This window comes from Stegostoma tigrinum, chromosome 5, assembly GCF_030684315.1.
Source record: "Stegostoma tigrinum isolate sSteTig4 chromosome 5, sSteTig4.hap1, whole genome shotgun sequence".
NCBI classification, from domain to species: domain Eukaryota; kingdom Metazoa; phylum Chordata; class Chondrichthyes; order Orectolobiformes; family Stegostomatidae; genus Stegostoma; species Stegostoma tigrinum.
Genome location: NC_081358.1, coordinates 6473767 through 6486219, shown reverse-complemented (window position 1 = coordinate 6486219; position 12453 = coordinate 6473767). Strand labels below are relative to the sequence as shown.

General features: G+C 38.7%; 1 protein-coding gene across 1 annotated transcript in view; it reads right to left on the bottom strand.

The window, feature by feature from the left end:
• Positions 1-4794: 4794 nt before the first annotated feature.
• Positions 4795-12453, bottom strand: part of lrrfip2 (leucine rich repeat (in FLII) interacting protein 2) — a 163379-nt gene continuing 155720 nt past the window's right edge. Inside the window, exons 29-30 of the mRNA XM_059645778.1 lie at positions 7094-7198; positions 4795-5891 (exon numbers count right to left, since the gene is read on the bottom strand). Coding sequence (XP_059501761.1) covers positions 5781-5891; positions 7094-7198 — 216 coding nt within the window. The 3' untranslated portion in view covers positions 4795-5780. The remainder of the gene's footprint in view (positions 5892-7093; positions 7199-12453) is intronic.

Below are 12453 nucleotides of genomic sequence, written 5' to 3'. Positions count from 1 at the left end.
GATTTGCGAGCATCTTAGCTATAAGGGGCTAGAGGTTTATTCATCCTTACCTCTTTGTGGTCCGTACATTTAAAGTCTTCAGCCAATTCTGTTCACTTCAAATGACACCAATAAATGGCTTAATATCCTGGCTGTAGTTTTTGAAACCTTTTACCCAAATTAGCTGCAAGCCTACCCAGGTTTTCCAGCATAGCTCCAAAACTAACATCTAACTGACAAGTTGAAAATGCAAGAGAAAACCAATCGAGTCAGTTGCCATCCCATTAGTCTATAGTCAGTTCTACTGTAATGAGTGTTCAGTCAGCACAAATTGGCTGTAATGCAATTGACAAACAGCGAATGCAATTTCTAAAATGTAAATTTGTGTTGACTATAATACAGTTCCATCGGTGCATGGAAGAGTACGGGTTAACACTGCATCATTTCACAGGCTTTGCCGTGAAACATACGTTAGTGCCGAAAGAGTCTCCATGCTGGCATCACAATCCTTTTGTGGACTTTGTTGTGAAGTGCTTTCTGAGGTAAAGTACAACCACCTCTCACATCAAGTCATCTTGACATTTGTTCAATGTGTTATATTATTAGATATGAATTAAACACTTATTCAAATAGTGCTATCCTACATGTTGGGCTTTTGAGTGGGTTTTTTTTGTTTGCTGGTCTGCCCCAGGCCACTTTTCCCATTGGTCCTGTTATTTTCTATAATGTATTTTTCTATAGCAGTGTTAGCCAGGAATGCAACAAATGTGTTATACCAGAATCAACTGTACTCTTAGGCGTCAGCAAAGTAATGAAAGATGTTGAGGACAGTGGATTCAAATAGTAGTTACTCACCGATGGTTTCTGAGGGGACACCTCAGCCACAGTTCTCTTTTTAACCTTAGTCCGAATGTGGAGAATTGATCTACAACTGAAGTGTGTAACTGTGTTAACATTAAATAATATCTTGATCACGTCGCATCAAGGATTGCTAGCAAAATTGAAGTCAGTGAGAATCAAGCAGAAAATGCTGGCAATTCTGCACGTTTTATGGAGAGGAAAAACAATTAACATCTTAAGTCTATGAACTGTCGTCAGAAGGGATGAAAATTAGAAATCAATAAAAATGGAAGGTTTTGAGCATATGAAACGGGGAGAAAAAAACAAAAAGGAATGTAGGCAGCAGTTAAGCAAATGAGAACAGGTAAAGACAAAAGATAAATCTTGATGAGATGGGAATGGTGCTACAGCTGCCAATAAAACACATACAAAAAGACAAGGAAAAAAAAACTGATGTAGCAAAGTAACACAGAATTAAAAAGATTACCACAAAATTAAAGGATCTTGTAAAAGGCAAAATGGTTAGCTAAACACCTGCCAATCTTGCTTTGCTTTGTCTACATGGGACTCGTTCCCAGGCTCTGTGGAACATTAGGAACAGAAATATGCCGTTTAGCTTCTCACCGTGAATGAGTTCATTTGCACCTCGACTCCATTTGTGTTTTCTCCAGACCCATCAATCCATCACTGGACAAAAAGCTACCTTGAAAGTCTCATCCAACACCCCTCGCCTTTGGGAAAGAGAATTTCAGTTTTTCTGATTTCATGCATCGTGTGGAAAAAGTTCCTATTTTTCCTCCTAAGCAACTTAAACCCTTTTAGGATCTTAACCATTGTGCTCGGTTTCCAACACAGGAAATAATTTTTTTTGCCTAGAAGTTTTCTAACATGTTAGACACAAGTTTGACATGTAAAACTCTCAGGTAAAGCTACCAGGTAACTGCAAAGACTTGCAGAAACATTTTACAATTGCAAGAGCCACAAGAAGCCACTGGGTTTAAAACATTAACAATTTTCAGCGATGCTGCCACACCTGTCAAGTTTCTCCAGCAATTTTGTTTTTTAAAATTCATTTGGGGTATATGGGTGTCGCTGGCTGGCCAGCATTTATTGCCCGTCCCCACTTGACCTTGAGAAGGTGATGGTGAGCTGCCTTCTTGAACTGCTGCAGTCCACCTGCTATAGGTTGACCCACAATACCATTAGGGAGAGAGTTCCAGGATTTTGACCCAGCAATAGCAAAGGAACAGTAATATATTTTCAAGTTAGTATGGTGAGTGGCTTGGAGAGTAACTTGAAAGTGGTGATCCCACATATCTGCTGCCTTTGTACTTCTAGATGGAAGTGGTCATGGGTTTGGCAGGTACTGTCTGAGGATCTTTGGTCAATTTCTTATTGATAGTACACGACTGCTGCTGAGCATCGGTGATGGTGGGAGTGGATGTAGTGCCAATCAAGTGGGCAGCTTTGTCATGGCTGATGTCAAGCTTCAAGTGTTTTGGGCCTACACTGATACAGGCAAGGGGGGAATATTCCAACATACTAACAACCATTAGAATTTGATGTCAAGAGAATGGTGGATGCCATTTTTAACAAAGTAGTCTTTAAAACTCGGGTAGTAATGTGAACAAAATTGGTTCCCAGTAGGGCCATGGCCACTGACTCGGTCAACCTGCAATATAAGTGGATTGAGCAAGATTGGAGTGGTATTTGAGCCTGGCTGCTGTGGAAAAATTTAATGTTCTCAGATGTGTAATTTGACAGTTAATGCCAGACAGAGTTCAGAGGAAGTACTAAGTTAACACTATTAATTTGAGTTTGTGTTTAGAGAGTACACTGATGAGTTCAGAGAAGGCATAGCATTCACAAAATTGCAGGCCCAGCCTCCTGTACTCTGCCAAACTGCAGGTTATAGACAGACACAAAATCAAATTTGTATGCATGGCTGTTGGAGGTATATAGGTATCGGTTTGGCTCCTGTATAATCAAAGGGTAGGTTTGGCTCTTCTGATCTGGGTTGGAATTCCTATTTCCAGCCCAGATCAAATTAAAACTTGTCCATTTATCTTTGGTGCAGTTCATTGGATGAAATTCTGATCTAGGTCCCTTCCCAGCCATACAACATTGATGAGTCCACGAAACAGCTTCCCTGTTGTAGAGTGGACTGACATGAAACCACATTCCCTTTTTTCAGCATTTTTGCCAGCTGCTGAGACAAGGTATGTGTTCAAAGTAAATAAGGGGGTACAGTGGCAAGTGGGGGTCATGTGGTAGCTCAGTGGTTAGCACTACTGCCTCACGCCTGCAGGAGTGTAATTCTCACAACATTCTAAGCTTAATACCCTGTGCACAAAAGTCTACTTGGTTGACATCCCATTCACCACTTTAAATGATTTACTTCACACTCACTACTGTCATTATCAATGGTATGTACAAGATGCATCAAGACTCCTTTGACAACACTTCCAAGACTGTGATCTTTACCACCAAGAAGGACAATGGACAGCAGATTATCTGGCCATTGTTAGATTGTAGTTTATAGGATCTTAATATACACAAATTGGCTGCCATGTTTCTACATTAAAATAGTGACTGTATTTCTTAAATACTTACTTAGTTAAAAAGCACAAAAAGACATGCACGGGTTCCAGAAGTTGGAATGTAGTGCAAGTCTTCATCTGGCTGAAAAATGCTGCAAATGTTTCAACTTTGTCTTTTGAACCAATGTGATGTGCTCAGCTCCTCCTCATCCTATTATCTGTTCCTTATCCACCATCACTCAAAGCTGGATGCAGCCTGCTGCAGAGATTTGATATGATCCAATGGGTTCAGGAATCGTTTGCCTTGATCAATAGCTCACCGTATTGCTAAGCATACACTTGGATCAAATGTTGCACATTTGATTGATTAGTACCTCATGTTGCTGTTTCAGGCATGCCCTCTGGCACCCACTAAACCAAAGGTTTGTTCTCCAGCTTGATTGCAGTGGTAGACTGAGGGATGTGCCGTGCCATAAAATTACAAATTGATGTTGAATACAACTCTACCGCAGCTGATAGCTTGCAGCATCTCATGAATACCCAAGTTTCATCTGTTTTATTTGTTCCAAATCTCTTTCAACACAATGGTAGTGCCATTCATCACCACACTGAGAACATCCTCAATGTGATGTGGGGTTTTAAAATCTCCATAAGAGTTGTGCAATGATCACTACTACTATTACCACCGTAGACAGATGCAACTGCAACTAGAAGATTATTTTGGATGATGACAATGTAGGTAATTTTTTTTAATAACTTTGTGAAAAAAATGCTTAAAGGCCAAGATGCTCCCAAGGTTGGCTCCTTTTCCATTGCTAGATGTGGTCCTGTGTTGGACCTCATTTTGGCAAGAAGTGTGTCCTGGAGCTCAGCACATTTTCCTACATCATTTTGGCAGTTTAGCAAGGGGTAATCAAACTTTCATATGACAACTGCTCCATGTTCATTTTACACTTCTGAACATACCACTCATACTGTTCAGGAAATGCAACTGGCAGTGCATTAATACCAGCATTTCTGGCAGGGCAGATCGTTGGACGCAATAGTCAGCATTTGTGTAAAATTATGGAGTTGCACTGGACCAACTCTGGTACATCTTCAGCTATCTCTGTACTGATCTGTTACAGTTAATCAAAACCGTTCTGAGGAAGGGTCACCGGACCTAAAAACATTAACTCTTATTTCCTACACAGATGCTGCCAGACCTGCCGAACTTTTCCAGCCACTTTGGTTTCGTTCCTGATTTACAGCATCCGCAGTTCTTTTGGTTTTTAATCAAAGCTGTTGATTAGGTTTTTGCACTTTGTTAAACTGCCCAACGCTTAAATAGTTGGCTGGGCAAATTTTGAGGATGCTATCTTATCATTGCACATGACCAAACATGTAGACAGTACTTTTGCTACTTGAAGGCATTTGCATCAATCAAAAATAAATTTGTGGTCTCATTATATAAAGTGCCCACAGTTTCATTTATTGTCAAAATCCCCATTCACATGCCTTTATTTTTCCAGAAAGACAAAACCCTTATAAACAAGCAACACCAGTAATACTCTGAAGATGCAGTCCAATATTTTGTACAGAAAAGGAAATAACTCTTTCCATTTGTTTTCTTTTAACTCCATGAAGTAGGGAGCAGCAGAGAAGCCCTGTTCATGTGTTTTAAACTAAACCATAGGGACGTTTGCAAAACTTATCAATTTTAACCACAATCCATTTCTTTACTTGAATAAGTCGCATGTAACATAAATGATAATTTTGAAGTTGTGTTCTCAAAGAAAAAAAGTGTGTCACTTTTGGCAGATACTTATCTTAGAAATTTACCCACTTTGTTTCTAAAATATCTCAGACCAAATGAATGGTCCATAAATTTGACTGAATAACCAAATCAAGGTAATCTCCATTGCACCGCGTGGAAGGCACTTGAAGTGGGATTCCTGTATTGTGGGGTGCACAGAACAATTGGCAAATGAGAGTAGTCAGATTTTCAAAAGGATCATGAGGTTACCTTGTGCATCTGTTCTGTTCACACAGTCGTTCAAGGTCTTAAGCAACCACTATAATTTCTAAGCAGCAGAAAGGTTTATGTAGATCAGTTTGGCATATTAAAGCCATACACAATCATATCTATTTGTATTTGCCTGCTAAAATTGCTCATTACAAAGACACAACCCATTTCAAAGGCTCTTAACCCAGTGAGCTAAACAGACAATACAATTCACAATTAACAAACATAGACATTAGACAATGCCATGAATCTCTCATAAATTACAAAAACTTTATGCCAACACTTATAAAACTGAAGCCTTAATAAAAGGACATTTTTCAGTGTTTGAAAGTGGTTGTACCAATGAAAAGGCTCTTTAAGTTGCGATGCATGGAAGTTCTGCTAGTTATAGATACAGTGCCCCAGCTCTTCTTTCTTTACTGCTGAGAGAGTAATGCATTTCTGTTGGCTTTCATCTTCTCTAATCGCTTCATCAAGTGGCTATTGGTCATTTCCATCTCTTCATTCCTATCCAATGCTGATCGTAACTGAGGAGGAATTGAGACATATCTGGTCATTATCGCTAAGCTAGCACAACACTTTGAAAATCGCAAGATGCCATGCAAGATTTACTTAAATAGTTGAACGCCTCAAATCAGCCATAGCAACACGGGGATGATTGTTGGGAAAAAAAAATAGAATCACTCATTTTCTACTTAGGATGCAATGCAGAAACAGAAATGCATTTACAGCCACCCAATTTGTTTGAAGGAGATCCTGGGGTTGAGTAAAAGCAATATAGCACTGTACATGAAATATTTAAAAACACAAACACAATGTATTGGAAATGATAGTTAAATAAGTCATCACATCATTAAGACTGGCAATTTAAAGTGAACATTACAATAAAACACGCAGATACAAATGAGGGGAGAAATGGATTAAGTCAAAAGAATGGAAGAGACCAGCAAGACAAAAAGACCATTTAACCTACTGTGGCTTGTTTTGAACCTCAAAGAGGTCTTCAGAATAGCATAAAAAGGACAATGGATTTCTGCAATGCTTTCAGTTAATCGGACAGGCTGTTGAGTACAACAGCTGGCAGGTCATGTTGCAGTTGTATAGGACTTTGGCTCAATCACATTTGGAATATTGTGTATAGTTCTGGTCACCAAATTACCAAAAGGATGTGGATGCTTTGGAGAGGGTGCAGAGGAGGTTCACCAGGACATTGCCTGTTATGGACAGCATTAGCTATGAAGGGAGGTTGTGTAGATTAGGATCATTTACATTAGAAAGATGAAGGTTGAGGGGGACCTGATTGGGGTCTACAAAATCATGAGGGGTCTAGGCAGGATGGATAGGAAGAAGCTTCCCATACCATCCCCCCCCAGAGTCGGGGACTCAATTACTAGGGGGTCACGATTTCAAGGTGAGAGAGGAAATGTTTAGGGGAGATATGCGTGGAAAGTTCTTTATGCAGAGGGTGGTGGGTGCCTGGAATGCGTTGCCAGCGGAGGTGGTAGAAGTGGGCATGATAGTGTCATTTAAGATGTATCCATACAGATAGATGAATGGGCAGGGAGCAGAGGGATGCGGATCCTTGGAAGACAGGCAACAGGTTTAGACAGAGGATCTGGTTCAGCGCAGGCCTGGAGGGCCGAAGGGCCTGTTCCTGCGCTGTAATTTTCTTTGTTCTTTGTTTGCAAGTCAGAACAACATCATAGTATTGAGTAAACATTCTGCATACCTCTCGCTGCAACCTCCTCTTTTCTGCTTTTAGTTCATCCTCTATTCTTTCTGAGTTTTCTGTTGCTGTTTTATAGCGAAGCACCTGCCCTTCAAGTCTGACAACCTGAAAATTCATACAAAAAATGTAAGCCACAACATTATCATCATGGCAACTATAGGAAACACTTCTACAGAATTATTAAAGAGATATGTTGGACAAACTAGAATGTATTACTTCCACCCAAAGCAAAACTCCACTCGAGGGTCAAAACATTTAAATGTACGATTCAATACTTTGGATAATGCTCCAAATATCTAAATTATCGTTAGGTCCAAATGGTTCCTTTCATTGGCTAAGTTTGAGATTATGATGATGATCAAGTCACCACAATTGCAGGTGCTGCAAAAGCTCTCTCATTTTGGTGAATCCAATGAAATGGGTATTTGAGGCGATAAATATCTACAATCATGCATAGAGTTTCTAATCGGTCATGCCTGTTAGGTGTTAAGGATCCCCCTGATTTTAAAAAGAGTACTCTCCTTCCACCCCCCCACCCAAATATTTTGGCCACCATTTATCCATCAGCAAATATCTAAAAAAAAAATCTGATCATCTATTTCATTGCTGTTCATGGAAACTAGCTGTGAGCAGATTCACGGTCATTATTTCTCACTTCAACAATAACGACGCTACAACAGTATTTTACTGGCTATATGTTGTAGTGGATGTCTTGAGGGCATGCAAGTTGCTATTTAAATATGACGTTTTTTCAACCTCAATTTAAACAAAATTGTCAAGTCAAAGGTTCCACAAAGAGTTAAGTGACTAATTAAACATGTTTTCCGAAAGAGAACATTGTTGTTCAGGAGGCCAGGCGATCACATCTGCTTCTCTTAATGGTTACACCCTCAAACTAAGACGACAGCACCTCAGTTTAATGACAGACAGGTCACGCCTGAAAGCTCACTGAAGTTTTGGAAAAGGTATTAAGGAAGTCGACAGAGAATGTCTATAGATGTTGCTTATATAGATTTCCAGAAGGCATTCGATAAAGTACCACAGAACAGAATGTTAACCAAGGTAGAAGCCCACAGAATTGAGGGCCAATTACCGACATGGCTGGAAAAGTGATGGAGTGGCAGGCAACAGGAAGTAGAGATAATAGTTAAGTACTCATGTTGGCAGAATGTGACTTGTGGCTTATGGCTTTCCATAAGGGTCTTTCTTCAGTCCTTAATTATTCACATTTATTTGTTAACAACTCGGAAAATGGGATTGAAAAATCATATATCTATAAAGAATGCACAAAGTTAGGCAGTATTGTAGACAGTGTAGATAGCATAAAATTACAAAGCAGTATTGACAGACCAAGTGAATGGGCAAAGCTGAGATTGACTGATTTCAATGTATCCAAGCAGGTGGTTATCTACTCTGGACCAAGAAATGACAGTTTAGGGTATTTCTAGATGGTTTGAAGTGAGGTACACTGGATGTCCGAAGAGACTTGGGATTCAGGTATGCAGATCTTTAAATGCCAAAACAGGTGCAGAGCATAATCGAGGCAACTAATGGAATGTTGGACTATATATCTAAAGGACTGAATTACAGAACACAGATGTTTCGCTGCAGCTATACAACACCTTGGTTAGACAACACATGGGAGTACTGAGACCAGATCTGGGTCCTTAGGAAGAATGTATCGGTACTGGAGGGAATACAATATAGGTTTACAAGAATGATACATCTGAACTTTTCAAGCGTTGACTTTATGACACACTATACAAATGAGGTGCGTTTTCTCTAGAATTGAGAAAGTTAAGAGGTGATCTGATTAAAGTCTTCAAGATAATAATAGGAAAAAAACAGGGTATATAAAGATGAACTGTAGTGATTGCAGCAAGGTCAGCCAAGTGGAGCTGAAAGAATAAGTTCCCTGATTGGACCAGATTAATAGCCCCAATCAGGGAGCCCATTCTGACAGGTCAGAACAGAGTTGCCGCTGACTCTGAGCTGGCTGAACTGCCTCTGTGCAGTTATTTTAGGAAAGCAAAAAAGAACAGAAGAAGTGTCAGATATCCTGTTCACCAAGAGCTGGCTCTGGGGGAATCTGTGCCAAGGCCTCTCATTGTATAAATAAATGGTGATCGGATACTAGCCTCTATGGAGTTATTTCATAAACTGTGTCCACTGTGCTCCCTAGTTTTAGAATCCTTAGCCAGTCTGTTTAGGAGAAATGTTAGGAAACGCTTCGCACAAAGCTGGATAGTACTTTGGAATTCTCTTCCGTGAACTGCAATGGATGCAGGATCAGTTTTAATTCTAAATCTGAGACAGATAAGTTTTTCATGATCAAATGGACTTAAAGAATTTGGGACAAAGGCAGGCATATGGAATTAAGCTACTGATCAGCAGTGTTCTCTCTGAGCCTGCCCCATTATTCATGGGATTGAATAGCCTACTCCTGTTCTAATCTAATCCAAACAGTACACCTCATACAATGTGGTGTCAAGACAGTTTATGCATTAACGTTTATGCTACAATCTGTTGACTTGGACAGAAGTACATTATCTTTGAATCTCTGCTGATAGCTCAAAAGCTTCAGACTCTCCTCCCTACATCACACATCTTCATAAACATAACTACACAAAACTACTCCTGATGCAGGCAACACTTCATTTGATCACGATGGATAAAATATCAGTTCTTTGAAAAGTTGAGATCTTAACTAGGGCATTGATGAAACTAAATAAACCAAAAGGATGGAAGACCAAGAGCTCAGCATGCTGATTCTCCTCACAGCTAGGTGGTGAGGAGCAAAGATGTGCTTTGTTTACCATTTTGCAGGTCTACTTTTTACATATAAATTTATAATTTATCTACAATTGGTAAACAGCATGTTAAGTTCATACATTCCAGCTGGGCCAAAGTGACTGTTGCATGAAAGCACAGTCTTTTGCCAAAAGGATGAGAGAATCTGCATTTCTTTCAGACATTTCTCAATGAGCAGCTGGTAGAAGAAATAGAAGCACAAAGGAACAATATCCTAAATTTTTATTTCATGGCCTAGAGACACACTGGTATCAAATTTTAATCCATACACACACACACAATGATGAAGGTATATGATATACTATTATATGGAAACTTGGTTCTAAAACTGACAGGATCATATACAGATTTCAGGCTGACTTGTATTTCTATACTGCATGTGTTGAGGTAAGAATCTAATTTTAGTTTCACATTTGTGTTGTGGTGGGAGGGGGGGTTCTGGGAAGACTGAAGTTTTTCTTATATGACCTAAGTGAGGCTTTTAAAACTCGAAGTGTTTTTGAAGAGAAAGGAATGGTTGCTGCACAAGGGTTCCTATGACATAGAAAGGCAAAGGCAAGAAATCAGTTATTTTATAAAGCTAGAATGAGCCAGGTGATCAGTGCACTCCTTTTCAAGGCTGCACTCAAATTTCTTTCAGAGAAAGAAAGGCTGATAAATGACCAGTCTTCAGAAAAGTCAGTGCAGAATAAATGAAGTCCTAACTGGTTTGGATATTAGGGAAGGAGCACCAGAAACAGAAAGCTGTGGAAAAGCTGTTTAAATGAGCCCATGAAAAAAATAAGTGTTTCTGTTAACATTTTAAAAGGTCTCAAACAGATACTGAGTAAATGCAGAAAGAAGCCAAGTACAGCATGCAAACTGAAGAAAGAATTTTTAAGTGCAACAGGGTGAGCTTTGAGTAGCTAAGTCTGTTGCTTAGGTCTACAGAATGACATCTTTATTTCTGATTTGTGTAATAAAACCATTTCAACTCATACTTGTGTAGGGTAATAGCATGTGCTTTGTTTTCCATTTACGTATAGCAGATTTCATTGTTATTTTGTTAAAAGTACAACATATTCACAAGAGGCTGCCAACAATTCAGTACCATGATAAATAAAATTGTGAACATAAAATTGTGAAAATAAAACCTACATTCTATCAAGTCAGCTTTCATTCTGGAATCTGATCTGTCTAGTATTACCATCAGATGGCATTATAACACGTACACCTTCAGAATTTGGTTACATGCATGTGTCTTTAACAAATAGGGCAACAACAGCTCTGCCCAAATATGCAAGTCCAGAAAACTTAAATATGATTAAATATCCTAGGTTAATTATCAAGGATGATGGAATAAATGTATCACCCCAAAGTAGAAATACCTTGCTAAAAAGAATGGGTGATGTAAAAGGAAAAAAAAAGTTGAAAAATAAGAAGTGGTAACTTAATATAGAGCAGTATTAGAATGCAATATGTATTTTAAAAGTACATAAACAACCCTCTCTTATTGTGCATAGAGATTAACAAACTCAACATGTGAGAACCTGGATCTTCCTGGTCTGTAGGCTTGGGTATTACACTACACCGAACTTAATGACTGTTCAAGAATTTGAGAGAGAATACATGTAATTTTATATATAACTGTAATGAAAAACTGCAAGTTTTTCAGCTGGACAGCACCAAAACGAGATTCACCAAAGAACTTTACACTAACAGAAAATTAAACAGCTTCCTATTGAAACCAACATAAACTGATGATAATTTGACAAAAGTAACTTAAAAATGAAATAACCCATGGTATGTTAGTGCAGCAAAAAGCAATGCAATACCCACAATCTGCAATGTTATTTCATGAGCATGTTTATATTGCATTTTTTAATAATCTATGCATATATTTTAATATTAAATGTTGCATAAATTACAAATATAAATAACAAAAATTACAAAGACAGCAGAAACGATACTTGCATATTTGTGAAAATTTGGGGTGTTACATCTTCAGGTTTCTAATAACAGGAGGTTTTGATCTCTATAATACTGCTGTAGTCTGGTGTTAGAAAACCTAAGTTTTGCAGAATTGTGGAAAAAAATGGATTTATTTGAAATGTTGTGGAATCTCCTAGAATGGTTTGTTGAAGTCACTCTGGGCATTGGAAATTTTATTTTAAACAAGGCTTCCAAGAAATTGTGTGTTTGGTGAAATCTGGTTGTTTTACTTGAGATATTTAAACATTGAGTGGTTCGTAGGCATTCTGGTTTATAATCTGATTGTCATTTAATAGCAAGGGGGAGGGGAGCAAAGCAGGAAGACATGAAGAAGGGCTGCCAAGCTGATCTCTTCCTTTTCTGAAATGGAAACCCTGTTAGTGATTTCAGAGTGAAATACTTGTTATGTGGAAAGAACTTCTCCATATCATAATACTTGAGCAAGCTATGTCTCCAAGACTCAGGAGACAGCTGTGAGAGATTAGTGAGTCAACCACTCATGCTAGAACATGACAGCAACAAACTTTGGAACATTCTACACTTTGTCCTTTTGCCTTAACGGACTACCCATTGACAAA